Source organism: Pyrus communis, chromosome 15 (assembly GCF_041283825.1).
Source record: "Pyrus communis isolate YQ-2024b chromosome 15, ASM4128382v1, whole genome shotgun sequence".
Lineage (NCBI taxonomy): Eukaryota > Viridiplantae > Streptophyta > Magnoliopsida > Rosales > Rosaceae > Pyrus > Pyrus communis.
Window position 1 is genome coordinate 28,097,634 of NC_142579.1, and position 19,977 is coordinate 28,117,610.

At 32.9% G+C, this 19,977-nt stretch overlaps 1 protein-coding gene across 2 annotated transcripts; it reads right to left on the minus strand.

Moving 5' to 3' along the window:
- Positions 1–295: 295 nt before the first annotated feature.
- Positions 296–6,999, minus strand: LOC137737716 (Auxin efflux carrier family protein). 2 transcript variants are annotated; one of them, XM_068477266.2, is made up of 11 exons: positions 6,733–6,999; positions 2,764–3,020; positions 2,593–2,672; positions 2,214–2,338; positions 1,997–2,118; positions 1,693–1,902; positions 1,480–1,581; positions 1,283–1,383; positions 1,095–1,147; positions 804–989; positions 296–682 (listed from the first exon to the last, which is right to left on the minus strand). In XM_068477266.2, exons 2-11 carry the CDS (start codon positions 2,896–2,898, stop codon positions 558–560), a joined length of 1,239 nt encoding a protein of 412 aa, XP_068333367.2. In that variant the 5' UTR covers positions 2,899–3,020; positions 6,733–6,999; the 3' UTR covers positions 296–557. The 2 variants fall into 2 exon arrangements, with proteins under 2 accessions (XP_068333367.2, XP_088542602.1); XM_088686476.1 differs by having other exon boundaries at positions 1,480–1,577; positions 1,689–1,902; positions 6,733–6,878.
- Positions 7,000–19,977: the final 12,978 nt, after the last annotated feature.

The window sequence follows — 19,977 nt, forward strand, 5'->3', positions numbered from 1 at the left end:
AATGTATTGAAAAAACAAGGAGGAATATAAATTGATGTGAGAGGAATTAGAGATGTTTTGAAAAGCAAAGTGATTTTCGCAGTTGTTTTTCTCTTGCTCGGAAGAGTGCAGTTGGAGAAATTAGAAGTGTGAAAATCATACTACGCTTTTAATATTATCAACTAGTTGTACAGTAGTTTACATCAATCTTCTGCCAGTATCAATTTTCTCATTAGGGTAGTCCCACGAAGATGCCACTATTACAGTAAAAAATTTCTCTACTCAAACAAAGAGCAACCATCAAATTTCTTGGATGTATTTTTCAATGGATCATAACTTTATATGACTTTCAACTCCACAAATGCATACAGCCGCACGAGATAGATTGAGCCATGATAACCTAATGAAACCCCATTCCTTACTCCTACTACACACCAAGTAAATAAATGAAACCATGAGATCTTCAGATACACACCCAAATCATACCTCAAAAATAAAACGATTACTTTAAATTAACCAATTGAATTGAAAAATGTGGGAAAAAGAAACCCAAGGGATTGCTTGTGGCTCAAGGAAGTTCAAGACAAGATCCACATAAAGATTGTTGACCAAACAGTAAGTGCCAAGGCTGCAACCAAGTACATCCACAGGAAGATCACTGAGCACTCTGCCTCACCCACATCATACAGCTGCGTCATCGTACCTACATACAATCGCGTATTCAAATAAGTACTTCTATACAAAATTGTTACGAAGTTTCAAGGCTCCCGGATTGAATGACCGGGGATGGTGGACATTACGAGCACTTGATGCAATTTGCTTACCGATATTCATGGCAGGCGGCAGGGTAAACTGAAGCATCAGCACAAAGTGGAACAAGGAGTCAGATGGGAGAAGCCCTAGTTTGTCTGCTCCTGTTACAATGCCAATGCCAATTGCAGGCAGTACTACATATTTGGCAATAATCATTCCAAGGAGGGTAGGCACTTTGATTGTTGGTTTGCGTAAGCCTGCTCAATTAAGCACACAGTAATATAGCACTTTGTTAGATTATTGTCTTCCCTCCCAGAAACTAAGAAAGTAGTTCTAATATCGAATATCATGGTTCCCATTACCTTGGATCAGATTGCCTCCAAGAATGAGTGTGATGCAAGGGATTGTACCGTTCCTGTGTAGGGCATTTCCCGTTAATTTACACACTATGCAGAGGATGTTTTTTGTTTAAAATTGTTTGATTGAACATTAAGGGATTTTGAAGCCTTAAACATAGTAATTTTTAAGCTCTAAGCCGAAAGGTACCTACCCGAGTTGTGTAATAGAGTCTTCGATCACATGCAGAGGGGCGTCGTCACCAATTATTATGTTCTTAATAACTGTAATTGCCCCAACGAAGAATCCCACAATCTGATCATAGACAGATAACAGACAAGTCAGTTCTATTTTAGTCATGAGGTCTTGCGAAGCACTTATAACACAGGCGAAAAATGTTTAGAAACTCACTGCAGCAACCGTTGGTGGTGCCAATAACTCATGCAAAATCTGGCGAAAGAATGCTAATACTTTATGGCTGAATGGCATGTTTGATTCATCAGGGGCTACTATCTGTCATTTGAGCAATCCAGATCGTCCAAACAACAAGGCGAGTAAATATACGAATATATATACCAAATGCTGAAGCCAGACTGCTGTAATTTTAGATGTGAGGGTACTTACAGCGTGGTTTACAGAAGTTTCAGACACTACAACAGCGGCCTGCTCTTCATCTTCTCCTTTGAGAAGGTGAGTTTCCTCGTCAGCATCCAAATCTGTGTTGCGCCTCCTTGAAACCTCCTCAGCTTCCTCGGCTGCTTGAAGCTCTTTCCATCTAATCGATGAGGTTCGTATCAACTGGTAACTGTAGGTCCAAATGAAGAAATTACCAAGCTGCAATAGGCAAGTAATTTTTACTTAGCATTGAAATTACTTTCTTTTCTCTATAGATCATGAACAAGTGGTAGAGCTTTAATAATTGCATTACCGCCATGGAAAAAGATACGTATGCGAGTCCAGTCGTCTTACAAACACTATGATCGCCAAAGGGGTTCCCATCCTCGTTACATATTGCAGGGACAAGTATAAGGAGAAGGTTTCCCAAGTTTCCTATTCAACAAGATTGGTGATCACTTGATAAGCACACTAACAATTGCTGCTAAGAAACAGATGAAAGAAAGAAAATATAAAAATTGGCCAATTACCTGATGAAACTGTAGCAATTACCACACCTTCCTGATAAGGTTTTGGTTTAAAAAATTTTACCACAATCCATCCAAGAATCCCTCCAACTAGAAAGGTAAGCCCGATGTTGACAACCATAAACCACCTGAATCATTGATCAAACACGATAAAAGAAAATGAAGAGACCATATTATATGACATATCAAATATACTAAATCCCCTGAATCCTTAAAAAAATGGTATATGTATACAAGAATTCTCTGTTATCTACACTTATCATTAAGTTTATCGACACATTGTCAATAATATTGATGACATATCAAATATTGTAAGGTCGATATCAGTATATTCATCAACATATAATTGCTGCAAAGACTACGACCATATACAAAAGCGTACCATGAAACAATGTCTCCAAATGTAATAGTCTTGGCCACATTTGCAAACACAAGTGCGGGAGTGAACACCACAAACACAATCTGCATTTTTCATAAATCATGTACTTATCTCTTCTGATTCGTGCGCGAACAGACACTTATGTGTGAAAAAACCGAATATGTATGTACCTACCCTGTTTATGGACTTTCGAGCGTCCAATGGGAGAAGATTCCAGTACTCGGTTGCCATCAAAGCTCCCAATACACTGATTATGAGAACTTGGAAAATTGGCATGCAAGCCACCTCCAACAGCGTCCAGAAACCCATCTTTTTTTTATCTGAGTCCAAACTTTCGCACTTTGCTGCTTTTTTTTTTTTTTGTTCAAAACTGTCCTAATGTGTTTATTTTGCAGTGTTTTTATATCAGGTGGTTGCACTTCTCAGCAGTCCTACCAAAACAAAAGAAAAATCCCCAGAGAGAGAGTACAAAAGGTTAGCCTGGGAAACAAAATGCAAAGCAAAAATCACAGGTGGAATTTGAAGTATTACAAGGAAAGACACTAAAGTTGATGACATGGGAAGGAGGAAATAGCCATGAAGGTACCAACATTCCTCACTACTCGATTCAATTCCATCACACTGCGCGTCTCTACAAAATTGTACATATGTTTTGGATTTCTGGGTTGTGTCAAAAACTTTCTTTCCAGGAGATTTTACTTTGGAAAATTAAAATTAAATTTTTTTATGTATTAACTCAGATTTGGGTTGTTTTCTGCTAAATTAGCAATCCAATTATATCTTATATCTGTACTCTGAATCTAACCAGCTGATAAAAAATGTTAATATTTTAGGGAAAACATGATATATGTCCAATTTTTTAGCCAATATTTGAAACAGTCAGTTTATTAACATAAGTCCAATCCCTTTAGTTTAGGATTATTTTATTATCAATAATTATCTTTTTAATGATAAAAGATATATTATAAAAATTAAATTTATTCCTAAGTATCTCTTTCAGGTTAATTGTTTGTATCTACTTATATGACAAATTCTTTTTTATAATCAGCATATATCACTAATTAATTTGTCTTATTTGTAGGTATATTATGTTTTTGTACCTTTTAGTTAAGTTTCATATCTCACTTATAGGTATAATACACATTTATTTATTTGTTACTTGAGTTCGGGTCATATGTTTTGCAGATGGATTTGTGTTAGTATATTAGTTATTTGTTAGAAGATATTAAATAGATTTATTGGAATTAAAATATGCATGAAATTATTAGATATTAATTTATCTCTAATATTTTTTGAAAATATAAAAAAGAGTATAAAAGTGGAAAAATATAATACTAGATTTAATCTAATAATTATGTTGATTTTTTAGACTAGATTAATGCCCCTATTTTTTAATTAATTGTAAATTGGCGGTTTAAGCTAATTGAAATGGAACTGAGTTGGCTAACTATAAATGCCCTATCATAATCTTAATAATGGTTGGGATCATACCCAAAATTATTCTAGATGCAAGTATGTTATGATTTATAATATATAGAAAAGGACCAAATCTAAGATATATACAAGAAATGTATATAATATGATTTAGTATTTGGTGCATGTCGTCCAATATTTTAGTGGATAGATTGTTGAGTTTTCATTTATATGTTCCGAGTTTAAACTTCCCCTCCCCTTAATTATTGCAATAGTTTCAAACAACATATGTCACTTTAATATAGTAGCAAAAAGTAATGATGTCTATACACTCTAGTGCAGGTTTGATCTCCCATCCTCCTAACAACTAACAATTTAATCTACCAGCAAAATCGTCTATAAAAAATAATTTGACAACTAACAAGGCATTATTCAGTGAAACCTAAACATGTGTACAGAGTCCAAATTCAATCATAATTTGTTTTACCATATATAAAGAAGATAGACGTAAAAGGACGACGAGAGGCCAGTGACGCAAATGGCAACACAAGATAAAACGACAGAGGTTAATAAGAAAAAAAAAAGGTAGGGTTTAATAGTGTTAGAGTCTTAAGTACGATGGCTAGCTATTAGAATTCCTGGGGCATGATGGAGTGACTGATTTTGCTATTGATGTAGGCGGGTTTAGAGCATCTGAAATACTATTGATATATGTGGATTCCAAGCTTTCTAGACAGCAGAGGAGCATAAGTTGCTTAAATACATCAATAATTGACAATCAATCACTCGCTCATGTGCGACTAAACCCTAGAATGCTCGTTTTGAGTACTCTTTATATAAAGCAGAGGGCCCCGTCTTTCATTTATGTCTTCTTTTTTCCTTCTCCTCTTTACTCTTTAGATGGCTAAAATAGTTGGTGACTTAATTGTGCTGCGCAGGATGATATTCATGCACAGCAGCCAGAAAAATTTACCAAAGAAATTTGCAGCTTAATAATAATCGAATTTTAACGAAAAGCTAATGATACTGTTCATTTTAATGAAAAATCACATTTTTATATTAAAAAGTCAATTCTGATACTATTTATTTTACCATTTGTTTTGTCCTTACCGTTAAAATTCAAAATTTTCAAATCTTTTTTATTAATTTTCTTTAAAAATAAATGTAAATCAGCCCATTCTGATTTGCAAACCCTTCTAAATTAAGGAATACTTTTGGTTTTACGTGTGGTGTGTGTGAGCTGGGTCTGATTAAGCATAAAACGTAAAGGGCAATAGATGATGATAAAATTGACATAAGAATGTCGATTCATGTGCGTGTAAACGTTATCGCCACCAACATTTCCCAAGCCTCGACAAAAGCGATGATTAGTCAGTCATGGATGCTACAAATTTGAAACATGGTCAATGTAGAGAAATGTTAAAGACATGCTTTCAAAGTGATTTTTTTATAGGTTTTTTGTCGTTTTTTATTTTTTATACAATATTTTATAATAATAACACAAAAACTAATATTAATTGTAAGTTGATAGAAAATTTATAAATAATCTCATTTTTAGAAAGTTCCTTTAACGTTTCTCTAACTTTTTTTCTTTTGAGGGTGAACAAAAATCATTACCTGTTGGATCTCACAAACATCATGGAGTCCACCATAATTAGCACCATGAATAATGTTTGGTCCCACAAAAGAAAAGAAAGAAAGAAAAAGGAAAAAGTTTGTTGAAATAAACGACTAAATAAAATCGTCACATTTAAAAGCTTTTCATGCTTAAAACGAGCAACCATTACATTTAAAAGTTTCTTGTGTTTAAAACGCAAAGATATTCCAAAACGGTCTTTCCCTTTGATTTTTCCCCTCCTTTTTTTTCTTCTTCTAATTTAGACCCTATTAAAAAAATTTGATGGTTTGAAGTTATGTCCCATATTTAATTAGCTATATTTTTCTTATTGTTTTATTTCAACAATTTTTCCTCTTCTCCACCCATTCACCACCACTTATCCTCCTCCTTCCACAAGCTAGTTATGGCTTCTGATGTCGATCTTGATGTCGTAGCAGAATCTCGAAGGTCTCAGAGCCAGCGGGGAAGTCGGAGAGGGATATTTGGCACTGGAATTCTTTTCTTTTTTTTTTTTTTTTTTGTCAAATGATAGATTTTGTTAGATTAGATGTTAGATTAGTCACTGACGGAGTTTGAACTCACGTCATTATGCAAGGGCTCAACATCTTTCTACCAATGTGGTAAAGGGCCATTTGCTGGCACTGGAATTCTTTGATTGTGTCATTGTTCCCACCATTTTGTGAAACACTTTTCAACATTAGAGGAGGGGGATGAGAGCCCGTATGCAAAAAATTTCTTTTCAAAACTCTAATGAGTTGTTTGAGCGCATTCGTTTATATACAGTTTTGTTCCTTCATGTAAGGAGCCAATCATAAATTTTTACTACGCCAAAATTAAAGAACAATCTCTTTTCCTTGGCTAACAAGAGATAACTGCTGAACTGAAAATAACTTAAAAGTAACCTAACCCAGAAGTTGATATAGAGACACCCATCATTCCCCTAAAGAAATGAACGTACGAAAAGTAACCAGAACCAACTCAAGAACCAGAAGATCAAGGACTCAACAATAACCCATAAAATTAAAAAAGTTTTACAATAAAAACAAGGTTAACAAAATATTAAAACAAATTAGGCAGAAAATGGAAGAGAAAAAAGAAAGAGAGAGATGAACCTGGAATTCAGTTTTGGCTAACAGAGTTGGGAAGAACCAGTCGCAAAAGCAAACATGGCTGAGAAAAATTGGAAGGGAGAGAGTAGTGGGAAGCTGAGGCTTATAATCGATGGGAATGGGAGAAGAGATTAAGAAGAATAAGCCATGACCCTTCACACTCACATGCCTTGCCTTTTAAGTTTGGAGTATAAATCTCTACAAAATTGATAGTGTACGTACAAGTTAATAATTTGTGCTAGCTTTGTGTTTACTATTTATACACAGGGCACTTTGATTCCCATCAATGACTTTAATTTATGTCCACAACCGCTAAAAAAATAAAAAAAAAATCAAAACGCTATTTAAATCAAGCTTTGGTAAATTATGGTGGTGAATTTAGTTTAATTGACGAAGACAACAGCCTCAAGTAGGAGAAGATGTTATATGGATAAAAACTCAACATCCTATACAATGCCCATGAATTAAAATCCAACTTAATTAGGTGGACAAAGGTTATGGGGTTATGAGATGTCTACGTCAAATTGTCACTTTCTATCATTAATTAGCTAAATTGATTTTTGCATTTTGGAAAGGAAATTGTTTATTAGCACTCCAAAAATCTCATTCTACACTCCAAACATTCTATATTTGGAAACAAAAATACACTTACGAGGAGTGTAGAATGAAAATTTTGAAGTGTCAATAACACTTCTCTTTGGAAAAAGAACTTGATTTTTGCATAAATGAGTGGACCAACGTGGGTAAAACTTCATGGAAGGTTAGACGAGCTCAAAAGTTCGACCTAACAGTCTGGTCTAAGTTTCCAACCCAACGAAGTTTGATGTCAGCCGAAAGATGCATACATAGAAAAGTGAAGTTTGCATGGTTAGTAACATAAACACTTGTATGGCAACATAACCCTAAGAACTGAGCATTGCCTCTATTAAATAGGATATATATATATATATATATATATATATATATGATCATTTTGTTTACAGTTCCTAGTCAACCTAATTGTTAGAATTAAATATTATTTGTTTAAATAATTTGATTAAGATCCTTGACATTACTTAATAGATTTAACTCCTACATTTATGCATTCAATATCCCGCAAATTATAAATTTAAACAAAGTTAAATAATATTTTTACAATATAACAATTACTTAAAAATCAATAATATAGTAATATTATGCTTCACATAGTTCCAGCTAAAAAAATAATGTACCCATGTAACTATTGATAAATTTTAAGAAATAACTATTAATATATTTAAAACATAAAATATATACATATAATCATCATGGGTACATTCACAAAAAAAAAAAAAAAAAAAAAAAAAGGGTACATATTAAAATTCAAAATTATGGGTACAAATTAAAACTAAAAATAATATATGAAAAAAAATACAAAAAGGATATATTTGGAAATGATTAATAAGGTTTTCATTTTTAAAATTGACAAATGATGACTTGTAAATAATTTTAATATTCAAATAATGACATGGAAATTAGTCAAGGGACATTGAACAAAAATGAAAAGAAAATAAGGTTTCAATTCATGAGAATGAAAAATGAGCGATAAAAACCTAATTTGACTTTGGATGTGGTCCCTATTTATCAACGTTCTTTGACTGAAGCCTTGGTGGTTTTCAGTTTTTTTATTGAAGTTCCTAAAATTAATGCAATAATGCATTTTTGTGTAGGTTATTATAATTTTAAATTAAAATTTGATATTTGTAGTTACTTATATTAATGAGATTTTAAAATGAGGGATGAGAACCTAAATTATTTTTTTTTAATCTAAAATGTATCAATTGTTTTTTTTATATATAAAATGTACCCATTTTTTTTTATACGAAATGTACCCTTTTTTTAATAAAAAACTTACCACCTTTTTTGTATGAAAGGGACCAACTTTTTGTATGTAAAATGTACCGTTTAAAAACTACCAATTTCTTGTATGTAAAATGTCAATAATATAAGTAATGACACATCATGGGTTTTATTTAAAGATAATTTATCTTAATGACAGTTCATGTCATTAACGTAAATTATACTTTTTATATAAGTGTAATTTATTTTTAATATTTTTAATCCCTCAAATCTTGAATTTTATTTAAAATCTCATTAATATAAGTAACTACAAATATCAATTTTAATTTAAAATTATAATAACCTACACAAAAATGCATTATTGCATTAATTTCAGGGACTTCAATAAAAAATTGAAAACCAACAAGGTTTAAGTCAAAGAACGTTGATAAATAGGAACCGCATCCAAAGTCATCATTCTCTATATATATGATCACTTTTAAACCGTTTAATAAACAAGATATCATTATCAATTTAACAATTTAAAAGAGGTCAAATCAAGTGACAAACAAAGTCCAATATACGTGTATTATTTATACACGTACATCCAGTACTTACATTAGTCGCTAGCTAGCTCCACAAGCATGCAGATGCAGTGCAGCACACCACATAAGATGGTATAGTAAGATGCAAATTAATGCTAGTAATTTTGCCATACCTTGTAAAATTATTGAGTGTATCCCACGAATTACAAATCACTATCTTGATTTTTTCCTGCATGTACATACGACAAATTATCACATGGAATATTAGATTAATTAGAATTTTAATTAGGCAGGCTATGATTAGACAAATTCGAATCTGTCAGTCCAACCACAGAATTTGGGTGGACCAAAATTCTAAAGCATAGGCATGCATGTCTCCAGATTTATCAGGAAAAAAAAAAGAAAAAAAAAAGATAGGTACATTGGATGTTGATCGATGAAATAGGAAAAGGATCCTATGAGGATCCTTTTTCCTAATGATCCTTAGGATTCAGTAATCGTGACCGTTTATCGTATATCGTACAGTCAGTTTTTGTTAGGTATTATTTAGATTTAATTTTAAATTTTGAAATGATTTATGATCGCAAGATGCACGATGAACGGTCACGATCACAGAATCTCTAAGATCCTCAAGAATTTTCGATGAAATAAGCAAGTTGTACTAAAAATAAGAGAATTTTTATTTGGACCCAACTATCTATCTCTACATCCAACTAAAAAATTTTATGTGCTAAACTTTCAAGTTTGCCCTTAAATAAATAAGAAAAAGAAAATAAACATTGGTGTTTTTATCTCCACACCCAATGACTCAAAAAAATGGCACACATCTGCACTCCTCCATTATTTCCTGCGAAACAAGCCCAAATGACAACAAAATTATTCTCCTGAGTTCATCAACAAGTAAGCTTGCTAAAAACCCTTGTTGCATAAAACCCTTAGCACCCTCATTCATAAGTTCAATAGAGAAAACTTCTTACCAATTTGTTGGACATGAAACAAATTCCTACAATATGAGAAAAAAGCTTCCATGTCAGTGTCTATTAGAAGAGATAGGAACAAGGGTTTCTAGCAAGCTGACTTGTTAGTTTTAATAATTTATGCTAGTAGTCAACTCCCAGATAATGGTTCAAATAAGAAAACATATCAACCAAAAACCTACGCTGAAATTATAAATGAGGGCTGATAAGGGTTTCCAGTAAGTTGACTCGTTGATGAACTCGAGAGAATATTTTGCTGTTATTTGGGTGGGTTTTGCCGGAAATAATGAAAGAGTGTACTGGTGTGCTAGTTTCAGAGTTATGTGGTGTAGAGATAAAAACACCAATGTTTATTTTCTTTTCTTTTCTTATTCTTATTTATTTAAGGGTAAACTTGGAAGTTTGGTAGATGAAACTTATTAATTGAGTGTCAAGATAAGATAATTGGGTCCAAAAAAAATTTCCCTAAAATTAAACGTGCCATTTGAATATTAGCCGCACGATACGCCAGTGGACAGAGAAATTTTCCCAAATCTCATACTGGCTAGAATAATGAAACCCTAGGATTAATGGATTATTTGAGGATGAAGACGTGATCGATTAGCTTGGAGTTTTCTACATGAATTATACCATCAAGCCTATCATTGTTATTTAAATCTGACAACTGTATTTACGTACCAGGGACAAAGTCTACTATGATCATTCGTCACTAGTCACGTAAAAACAGTATTTGAAATTTCTTCGAGACTGTTATATTTTCGGGAAATTCTTAAGTTTATACTAAAATCGACAGATTTCGTCAGTATTGGACATATTGGTTAAATATCGAATAAACCTTTATATTTCGTCCAAACCAGTATTTGATGTTTTCTAAGTTTTATTTTAAATTTCCATCAAAAGCAATCGTATCCATATCGATATTCAATATATCCATGAATATTTTCACAAATTTGTATATTGATACATTTTCATAAATTTGTATATCGATACATTTTCACCAATACCGATATTTCAAATATTGCCTATAACTATATAAAATTTCGTTCTCTTGGACTCTATGATCTAAGAAAATTATAATCCACTTGCATAGGATTAGAGTTCAACCATGGAGAAAAAAGTAATAAAGTAAAATAAAATAAAATTTATTTACTTCCACAGTTGGATTAAGAATTTAAGATCGAACAGTAGTTTATTATCATAATTTATTCGGACCATAGGGTATATAACAGAATGATGCTGTAAGAGCTAGATCAATTTTTAAATTTCAATTTACTAAATTAATCTTAGTTTTTCAGTAGTTGTCGAATCTGATTGCTATTTCATCAAACCTAAAACTCGTTACTCACAATTAAAAAAGAATACCGATATACCATAGTATCAAATGACACTTCCATATTTTGTTCAAAAAAAAAAAAAAAATGACACCTCTATATATAAGAGCTATGCTTCATATAAAAACTTTGTTTAGTGGCATATTTATATCCAAAATTTATCTTACTCTTTTTCAGGTGAGAAAATGAATGGGCATGTTCAATCTCATCAATACATACAGCAGGGTACGTACTACATATTCAATTAAGTAATTTAAGTTGCTGTAAATCACATAACATAAGTGGCCAGCTAGTAATCAACTTCATGACCAGCTAGAAATCAATTGCACACATAAAAAGTGAATCCTTTAATTGTATTGATATTTTTGCTATTTGCATAGCCACATTACGGCTGGAGTTTGAAGTCTCAACTACCATACATTATTGGCGGACCACCGTTGGTACTATGAGTAGTTGGCAAGGCATGTGCTGGGTACCTACCTACTACTTTTATAGGACATCTCCCAACCAAATCACTGATTTACTATAGACTATATTTTGGAATTGGATCCCATCCGGATCCATTAGGGATTCCCACATCTTAGTCATTCATTGTCTATCACGCGGTCAGAAATCATTTGACTTTTTTTTATTTAAAATTAAACACAAATAATATCTAACGAAAACTGACCGTACGATGTACAATGAGCAGCTCGGATATGGGGATCCCTAGGATTCCCACAAAGTAAATCCGGAGAGGATCCTCGTCCTTATATTTTTCGTTCGAAAATGTATAAAATTCGTCTCTTAATTCCAAGAGAGCTATATTCTAGTTAGTAAACAGGGTTGGATACATATAGCTCTCGAGCTAACTATATTTAGCATCAAGGCCGCCAGTGAGAATTTAGGGGCCTATGCAAAATTTAGACTGAAGCCCTTCATTTTCTAATACTGTATTTTCTTTATTATTTCATATTTTTCAATTTTATTCTATAAAATTGAAATATTGCAGGTTAGTGAACCAAAAAAGTTTGTTTTAGTGATCATGAGTGTTTCCTATCTTCAAAGGGTTGCATGTTTTTGTCTAAATTTATCATCATAATAAGTTTGTGAACCAAGAAAGTTTGTTTTAGTGGACATGAGTGTTTCCTATCTTCAAAAGGTTGCATGTTTTGTGTAAATTATAACTGCTTAATAAGGTTATAAGTTTGCAAAAATTAAAAATCAAAACCACAGGAGTCAACAAACCTAACACATGCACGAAAAGGTAGAAAGCCTAAACCACTGGCGCTGGAAGATTTTGAATTATTTTGCACATTTTAATAAATGTACACATGTATCTATGATTATATATAAAAAAAAATGGGGCTCTCCGAATCAGAAGTCCTGTGCCATGACACTTTTTACACACCCTCAAAGCCAACTTTGTTTAGCACTTCGGTTACATTTATCTCCGAGCTGGATACCAGTAGCCATGTAAGTTGGAGTTGGCAAAAATATAGTCAAGACTACACAGTAAAATATAATATTTTAAAGACTAAAACATAGCCCGCCGCACTTCTTGACCCTCCTATGCTGAAGATGGCCTTGTTTACCAAGCGAGCTCCCCAACCTCAACCTAGCGATCTCCCCAACCTTTCCCTTTTGTGTTCTTTTATTTATTTAATTTCTTTTTTTTGTACAATGACATTTAACGGTGCCCACGCAATATTTAGCTGGAGTTGGACTTGGAGTTGGACAAAACATAACCAAGATAAAAAGACACAAGCTTTGAGCCCGTGGCTCTCAATATTGGACCCAGAGAATTGAAATCTCTAACTACACTACATGATTATTGTCATTGCACCCAGAAATTAACGATAATAGTACTTCAGAAGATTCCAGTTTCAACCACTGTGCCTTCACAAGGATGATGGATGTGATCTCAAACTATATGACACTAAATTCATTTCAAATTAACAGAATTTGGACAATATGTACACTAAAGCTGATTGTTTTGATACATACAATTATACATTTAGATTCTTTGCCAAAAAAAATTATTGCACGTCAAAAAAAATCATTTTCCACAATTTTAGGTACAATTTTTTAGGAAATTGATTAAGGGAACTGTTATTAGCATTCCAAAAATTTCATTATACATTTCTCACAAGTATATATATATATATATTTTTTATAATTATAGAAAGTTTGGAGTGCAAAACAAGATTTTTGAAGTACCAATAACAATTCTCTTGATTAAACAATTAGAAATCAAATCTCATTTGTTAAATTGATCAATATCAACAATATACCGATCAAATATTGATGATAAAGTCATCGAATATGGATAGCATACTGAAAACATATTTATTCTTATAGAGAATAGTTATTAACACTCCAAAAATTTCATTCTATACTCCTCACAAATGTATTTTCTTTCTCATAATAGAAAGTTTGGAGTGCAACATGAGATTTTTGAAGTTCTAATAATAATTCGCTTTTTATAATAGGAATTTAAAAGTATAGGCTCGTTTAGAAATACTTTTAAAATAATTGAAAGCTCTTTTGGTGAAAAAGGTTTTTAGGACCAATTCTTAGTAAATATGCAAATAATTCCTAAAAAATCACTTGAAATGCTTCTTGGAATAAGCTCATAAGAGCATCTCCAAAGGAGATGTCAAAACTACCACGTAGACGTACAACAATAAAAAATGACAGCAAACCCTTTCTAACCCAGCCTTCAACTTCTTACATGGTGCTAAGTTATTTGAAGGCAAAACTTTTTGCTGTCAAATTTATTAAATGATTTTTAATAGATTAATATAATATCTAATAAATGTTGTTATGTTTTCAAATACTTGATCGGTAGCCTTAAGTGGACTTCACAAAAAGGGAAAAAAAAATTATATGACATTATTATTTAACATATCAGGTAGAGCAAAATATTGTACAAAATATCAAATTACCACATAAGCCATCAAATATCATTTTGATGTTTAAAATTTGGCATCTTCTTTGAAGATGCTCAAACTGGTGTTTATTGTAGCCAGCACTTCAAGTGCTTTTGGAATCCAAAAGAATTTTCTTGAAAAACGTTTTAAATCATTTTAAAAGTACTTTCAAAAGAGCATTAAATCTTTAATCATGTATAACACAAGCAATATATTGCAGACCAATCAATGTCTAGGCGAGCTGCCACCACAAGGTCAATTAATCATTCCATCAATGAAGTTCATTATTTTGGTAGCATAGTGATCGCGGTTGTTTCACGTGTTCCAAGCAGTGGGGATTTTGTCGTTGAGAGCCATATATAATATATATCGAACAAGGTGTCGATCGAACGTCAAAAGCTGTGGACCTCCAAATGCCAATAATTTCATCACATAATGTGTAGCGATAGGACCCAAATGCATGTGAATCACGCATACTTCTTTAGTCACATTTCACTCCCTAATTGCCTTTGTGTTTAGGAATCTTAATTTCCAAGAAAAAAGTCCTCTGCCACACAAAAAAAAAAAAAAAAAAAAGCAAAAAATGATTGAAGAGAAACAATTTTCAATGGGGCAAAGCATGCGTGTATGGTGGTTAATTGCAAGAAGTGTAAAAGAATAATCATTGACCAAACGAAACTTTGAACCCTTCTAAATCCTAAACTTCTCAAATTATGTGTCAAATTTCTCTTTGAGAATCATAACAGAGATGTGTCAGTGTGATTAGATGCAACTTGATATCAAACTTACCCTAAAATTCAACCCTTAAACCTTAATATATCCATCGTCATTACGTCTAATTTAATCTAATAAAAAATATCCTCAACAAAAAAAGCGAACTATCACTAAACGAAAGACTGAAGCGATTGTGCAATTTAAACTGCATGCTCACAATTGACTCTGGAAAGTTTGGAAACTAATTAATTAGTTCTACCTGGCGTGCTTAAACTCTTCCATAATATTGTAGTTCTTAATTACTCCATAATTTCATTTTACTTTGTTTAAACAAACGTGGACGATTAATAATTATTACGTGGGGTTGTGAGCGTTGTGACCATATGTGTTTCCTCTTTTTTTTTTTTTTTGGAAAAAATGTGTTTCCTCTTTCTCTTGCTTGACAATGACATGTTGAGATCCATACAATACAATAGGGTCCTGAAACGAATATGCAGCCTTGATTTGTCTCATGCATAATCCCACGTACTATTTTTTATGCATGGCCATGGAATGTTCTACTGCATGCCAAGTGTGGTGTCATTATTATTATTTTTTTTTATAGTTAAAACGTGTTTATATTGTTTTGCAAGTGTGAAGTGAAGGGGTAGTCATGGAAGAAAATGGCTCTATCAATAGTTGTATATAACTTTGTGTCTATTTTGTCTAATCAGGCGAACTATGAATGTTTATTTTATCGGTTTTTATATGAGAGAAAAGATTATCTATGTGAGCAAATTTGTCATGTCACTAATTGTATAGAATCACATGTCGATCTTTCTTATCACTTAAATATTTGTTCGGAATTCCGTCTCTTGATTTAAGGGAGGAAGAGTCGATCAGTTCCGTCCCTTGATAAACACATTATTGAAACCAGTTCCGTCCCTTAATATGATTCCTTTCTATTCCATATATGGTCCCTTGACAATAATACTAAAGGAGGAAAGAGTCAATCACATGATTTGGCATGAAATGATCAAACTATTTGAGCCATTTGAGCTACAAACTCCATCATCGTATTAGGTTAAGCAAAGTGATTTATGCCCAAGGTGCACTTGCTTTTTCTTTTGTCGATTTCTAATCGAATTAATTACCCTTTATGTCACCATACACATTCCAATTTTTTCTGACCTTGTATTAGGTATAAATGAAAGAAAAATCAGTAAATAATTTAGAGTATTTATCAAATATAGTAAAAAATTAACCCTTAATTTCAAAGATATCACTTTTTATAAAATCTTTCAAATATATCCAAAATTCCACCTAAATAGACACAAATACTCTCAAATTTAACAATCAAATAAATTAGAGGCCTTTTAGCCAAAATGATTCGTGATATTGACATAACTCCTTAATCTAATCCTTAACAATTAATGATAATCAATAGTAATGTTCTTGAATTTGTCTATCGTGAATCATTTTAATCTTTCTTTGAATTAGTCCATCGTGATCATTTTAGTTTTTCCGTGAAAAATCTGTCAATTACTCTGTTAGTGTGATGATGTGGCGCCACGTGGGTCTCACAAACACAATCATATAACGACATGTGGATTAACTTTGAAAACTATTTTTATATTTAAAACTAAAAATGATATTAGTAATAAAAAAGGCGTTGAAGGCATGATTGAAATTCTACTGCTCCCACTTGCGGTAACCGCGGCGGCGCTCAATGTTAGTGATGAGGGGGGTCGAAGGGGATAGGGTTGTGGTGGTGGAGTTTAGAAGTGAAGGTGAAGTTGGACCAGAGCTTGAGGTGACAGTAGCTAAAAAACCTTTAATTTGTTTAATTGTTAAATTTAAGGGTATTTGTGTCTATTTAAGTGAAATTTTGGATATATTTAAAATTTTTTATAAAAAAATGATATTTTTTTAAATCAAGAATTAATTTTGTAACTATATTTGATAAATAATCAATAATTTATAATGTGCAGAAGACAAAAGTATACAAAAATCAGAACCCTCCGTTTGTGTGATTTGATTTCCAATAATAATAAAAATGAAATAAAGTGCTTGTATGTATAAAATAGTAAAACACACGAGAACAAGAAGATTAACAACATGTAACAAGTTTTTTTTTTTTTTTTTTTTTTAGCAAAGTACGATATTCATTGATTATGAAATTGAATAAGTACAACATTGAGGATAGGGTGCAAGTAATGGGTCTCCATAAAAACCTTGCCGAAAATTTTAACCCGGATGAAGGAAAAGAGTGTCCCGCACCAAAGAGCTTACTATGAAGGGCTATCCTCAATGAGGAGGCCAGAGATTACATCGGGTGGTTCTTCAAACCAAAATAATGGGTTTTCCACCGTTATCCCAACCCTAGCCAATCTATGTGACACCTTGTTTACCGTTCTTCGGACTGATTTGGTATTGTTGTTGCTTCACGTTTTCAATTTTTTTTTTTCACCCAAAACTGTGAAAATAAATTGTTTTAAGTATTTACCAAACACATTTTTGAGCTAAGCTTTTTTTAATACCTACTTTTTATAAAAACACCTCAATACCAAATCAATACTTCGTCCAAAAGACGTCTTGCAGTGATTGAATGACTCAAGGATCCTTCGAATGTCGTCGATAATATGCCCAAAAGGGGAAGAATCGTCATCTATGGCGGAATTTAGCTGCGCAATCTTCTCAAATATGATAATGAACATCCCAAATAACATGATCCATAAGGTACCGTTTGGTACGTGGGACGGGAAGGAACAGAATGGGACAAGGCGTTCCGTCCCACGTTTGGTGCACCTAAAACGGGTGGAACGAGCTGTTCCACGGAACGAGTTTTGGGTGAATTTTCGTTCCACCTCACCCCCCTGTAACGACTCCTTCCACATCCATGGAACACAAAATTATAACTTCTCCGTCTCCTTCTTCTTCCTCCTTGTTTCCATCCGAGGGCATCTTTGCTCCCGCTCCGTTCCGTTCCGTCCTGTCCCGTCCCGTCCCGTCCCATTCCGTTCCGTCCCGTCCCTTCTGCATACCAAACGATACCTAAGTTACGGGATTGACCAATCAAAGTTTCCACATAAAAAGCATATTATGCTCCCCCTTAAAGGCATTAATAATCAGACAGCAGTACTGCAGTAACATTTTAAAGGCCATGCAATATACAATGAATAAATATCAATAAGGTAAATGTTTTAAAAGAGGAAGACAAAGTCAAGGCGTTTCATGGATATAATACTTCGTATGATTCCTAGCTAGATTTAAAATTGATGCAAATGATCTCTGAGTTTGTCCATAGTTGATCATTTTGGTCTTTCCGTGAAAATCTCCGTTAAATAAGACCAAAATGACAAAAATACTCTCAAATTTTGTCAAATCATTTTGACCCATTGTTTATAAAAGTGAAGGTATTTTTTGTCATTTTGGTCCTTATTTAATAGAGACTTTTAACGGAATGACCAAAATGATTAATGGTGGACAAACTCAAGAACCACTTCTATCGATTTCAAATCTCAGAGACTAAAATAAGAAGTTGTACCAATCTTAAGGACCATTGTGGAAGAATGCCTACTTAACAGAGATTTTTCATTTTTTATGGTAGAGAACTAGAGATACAAGGAAAGCATAGGAGAGAAATGACAAAGGAGAAGGTGGTGGGAGGGAGGAGGTTGAAATGAAGGAAATAATACGAAATGAAAACTTGAATCCTTTCGCATTGTCTTCCACCATCACCTTCCTCATTCCTCCTCCCATATAGTTTTACTCTATCTATCACACAAAACAATGAAAAATATAAACGAAATGGTTATAAACCCAGCCCTAAGAAACACCGGTTCGCCAATTAAATTTGGAAGCTTTAATTAAAAGGAAAACTAATGAAAATAACTTGAAATTTTTTTGTTTTAACGATAAGGACAAAATAAAGATTAAAGTGAATAGTACCAGGATTGCCTTTTTAGTGTAAAAATGTGATTTTTCATTAAAATGAACAGCACCGGGAGCTTTTCGTTAAAGTTCCCTTAATTAAAAGGGCTTGGACTAACTTTAATTTAACCAAAAACCACTCTAAACTATTATTTAATGAAAAGGATTTAAACTTTAATGAAAATAACAAAAGTTCAATATAATAAAAAAATTAAAAAGTAATAAAAAAACTGACGTGTGGGTCCGCGTGTCCATTACTCTCTCTCCCTTCCTAAATATTTCTGTAACTGAACATGAATACTACACAATTTCTTAAATTGAACACTGATCATTTTTGAAAACTGAACACGGATAGCATCACTATTTCTTAAACTGAATATTGATTATTTCTGAAACTGAACATTGACGGTTCCAATCCCATATGTTCTTAGCACCGACACTTCCTCTATTTGGATAGAAGACTTTGAGGAGGAATGAAAGCCTATACGCGGGTTGGATTGTCCGTTGAAGACAAGAAAGCAAATGGTAGGATATTTGAAATGGAAAGGGTAATTTCTTGAGAGCTTTTTCAATCACCTTGTAAATTAGGTGAACAAAAATATTAGAATCAAGCCCATACTTCAACACATGAGTAGGCAACTCTCTGCATTTTCGATCGTCAAGTAAAACCACCATCCCACTAGAGCACATGAGTTCAGAGTTTCCTTGTTCACTTTCTTACCGTTACCCTCCTCTTGTTTTTTTGGGTCTAAAATCTAGTACTTCCTTATATTATAATATATTCCTGCATCGTCTTTCACATTTGGGGTGGAACACGAGAGAAAAAACAGGAGGGATGAAACAATCTTAGGGAAAAAGAACGAACCAGAGCACGTGAAAGAGAGAAAAAAAAGGTAACCCTTGCTAAACAGTTCCGTCCCTTGCTAAACACGTTATGGAAACTAGTTCCGTCCCTTGTTACGTTTCCCATTCTATTTCATGGACCCTTCCTCCCTTAATAAGGATATTAAGAGAGTAAGAGTCAATCACATGATTTGGCATGAAAGTGACCGAGGATTTG

Bases quoted from the DNA above. Each gene is read 5' to 3' on its own strand.
- LOC137737716 (XM_068477266.2), bottom strand. From the start codon at position 2,898: ATGGGTTTCTGGACGCTGTTGGAGGTGGCTTGCATGCCAATTTTCCAA. The intron at 2,119-2,213 runs GTAATTGGCCAA...CTTGTTGAATAG, and splicing joins AATTGCTACAGTTTCATCAG to GAAACTTGGGAAACCTTCTC. The intron at 1,148-1,282 runs GTAGGTACCTTT...TGCCCTACACAG, and splicing joins GACTCTATTACACAACTCGG to GAACGGTACAATCCCTTGCA.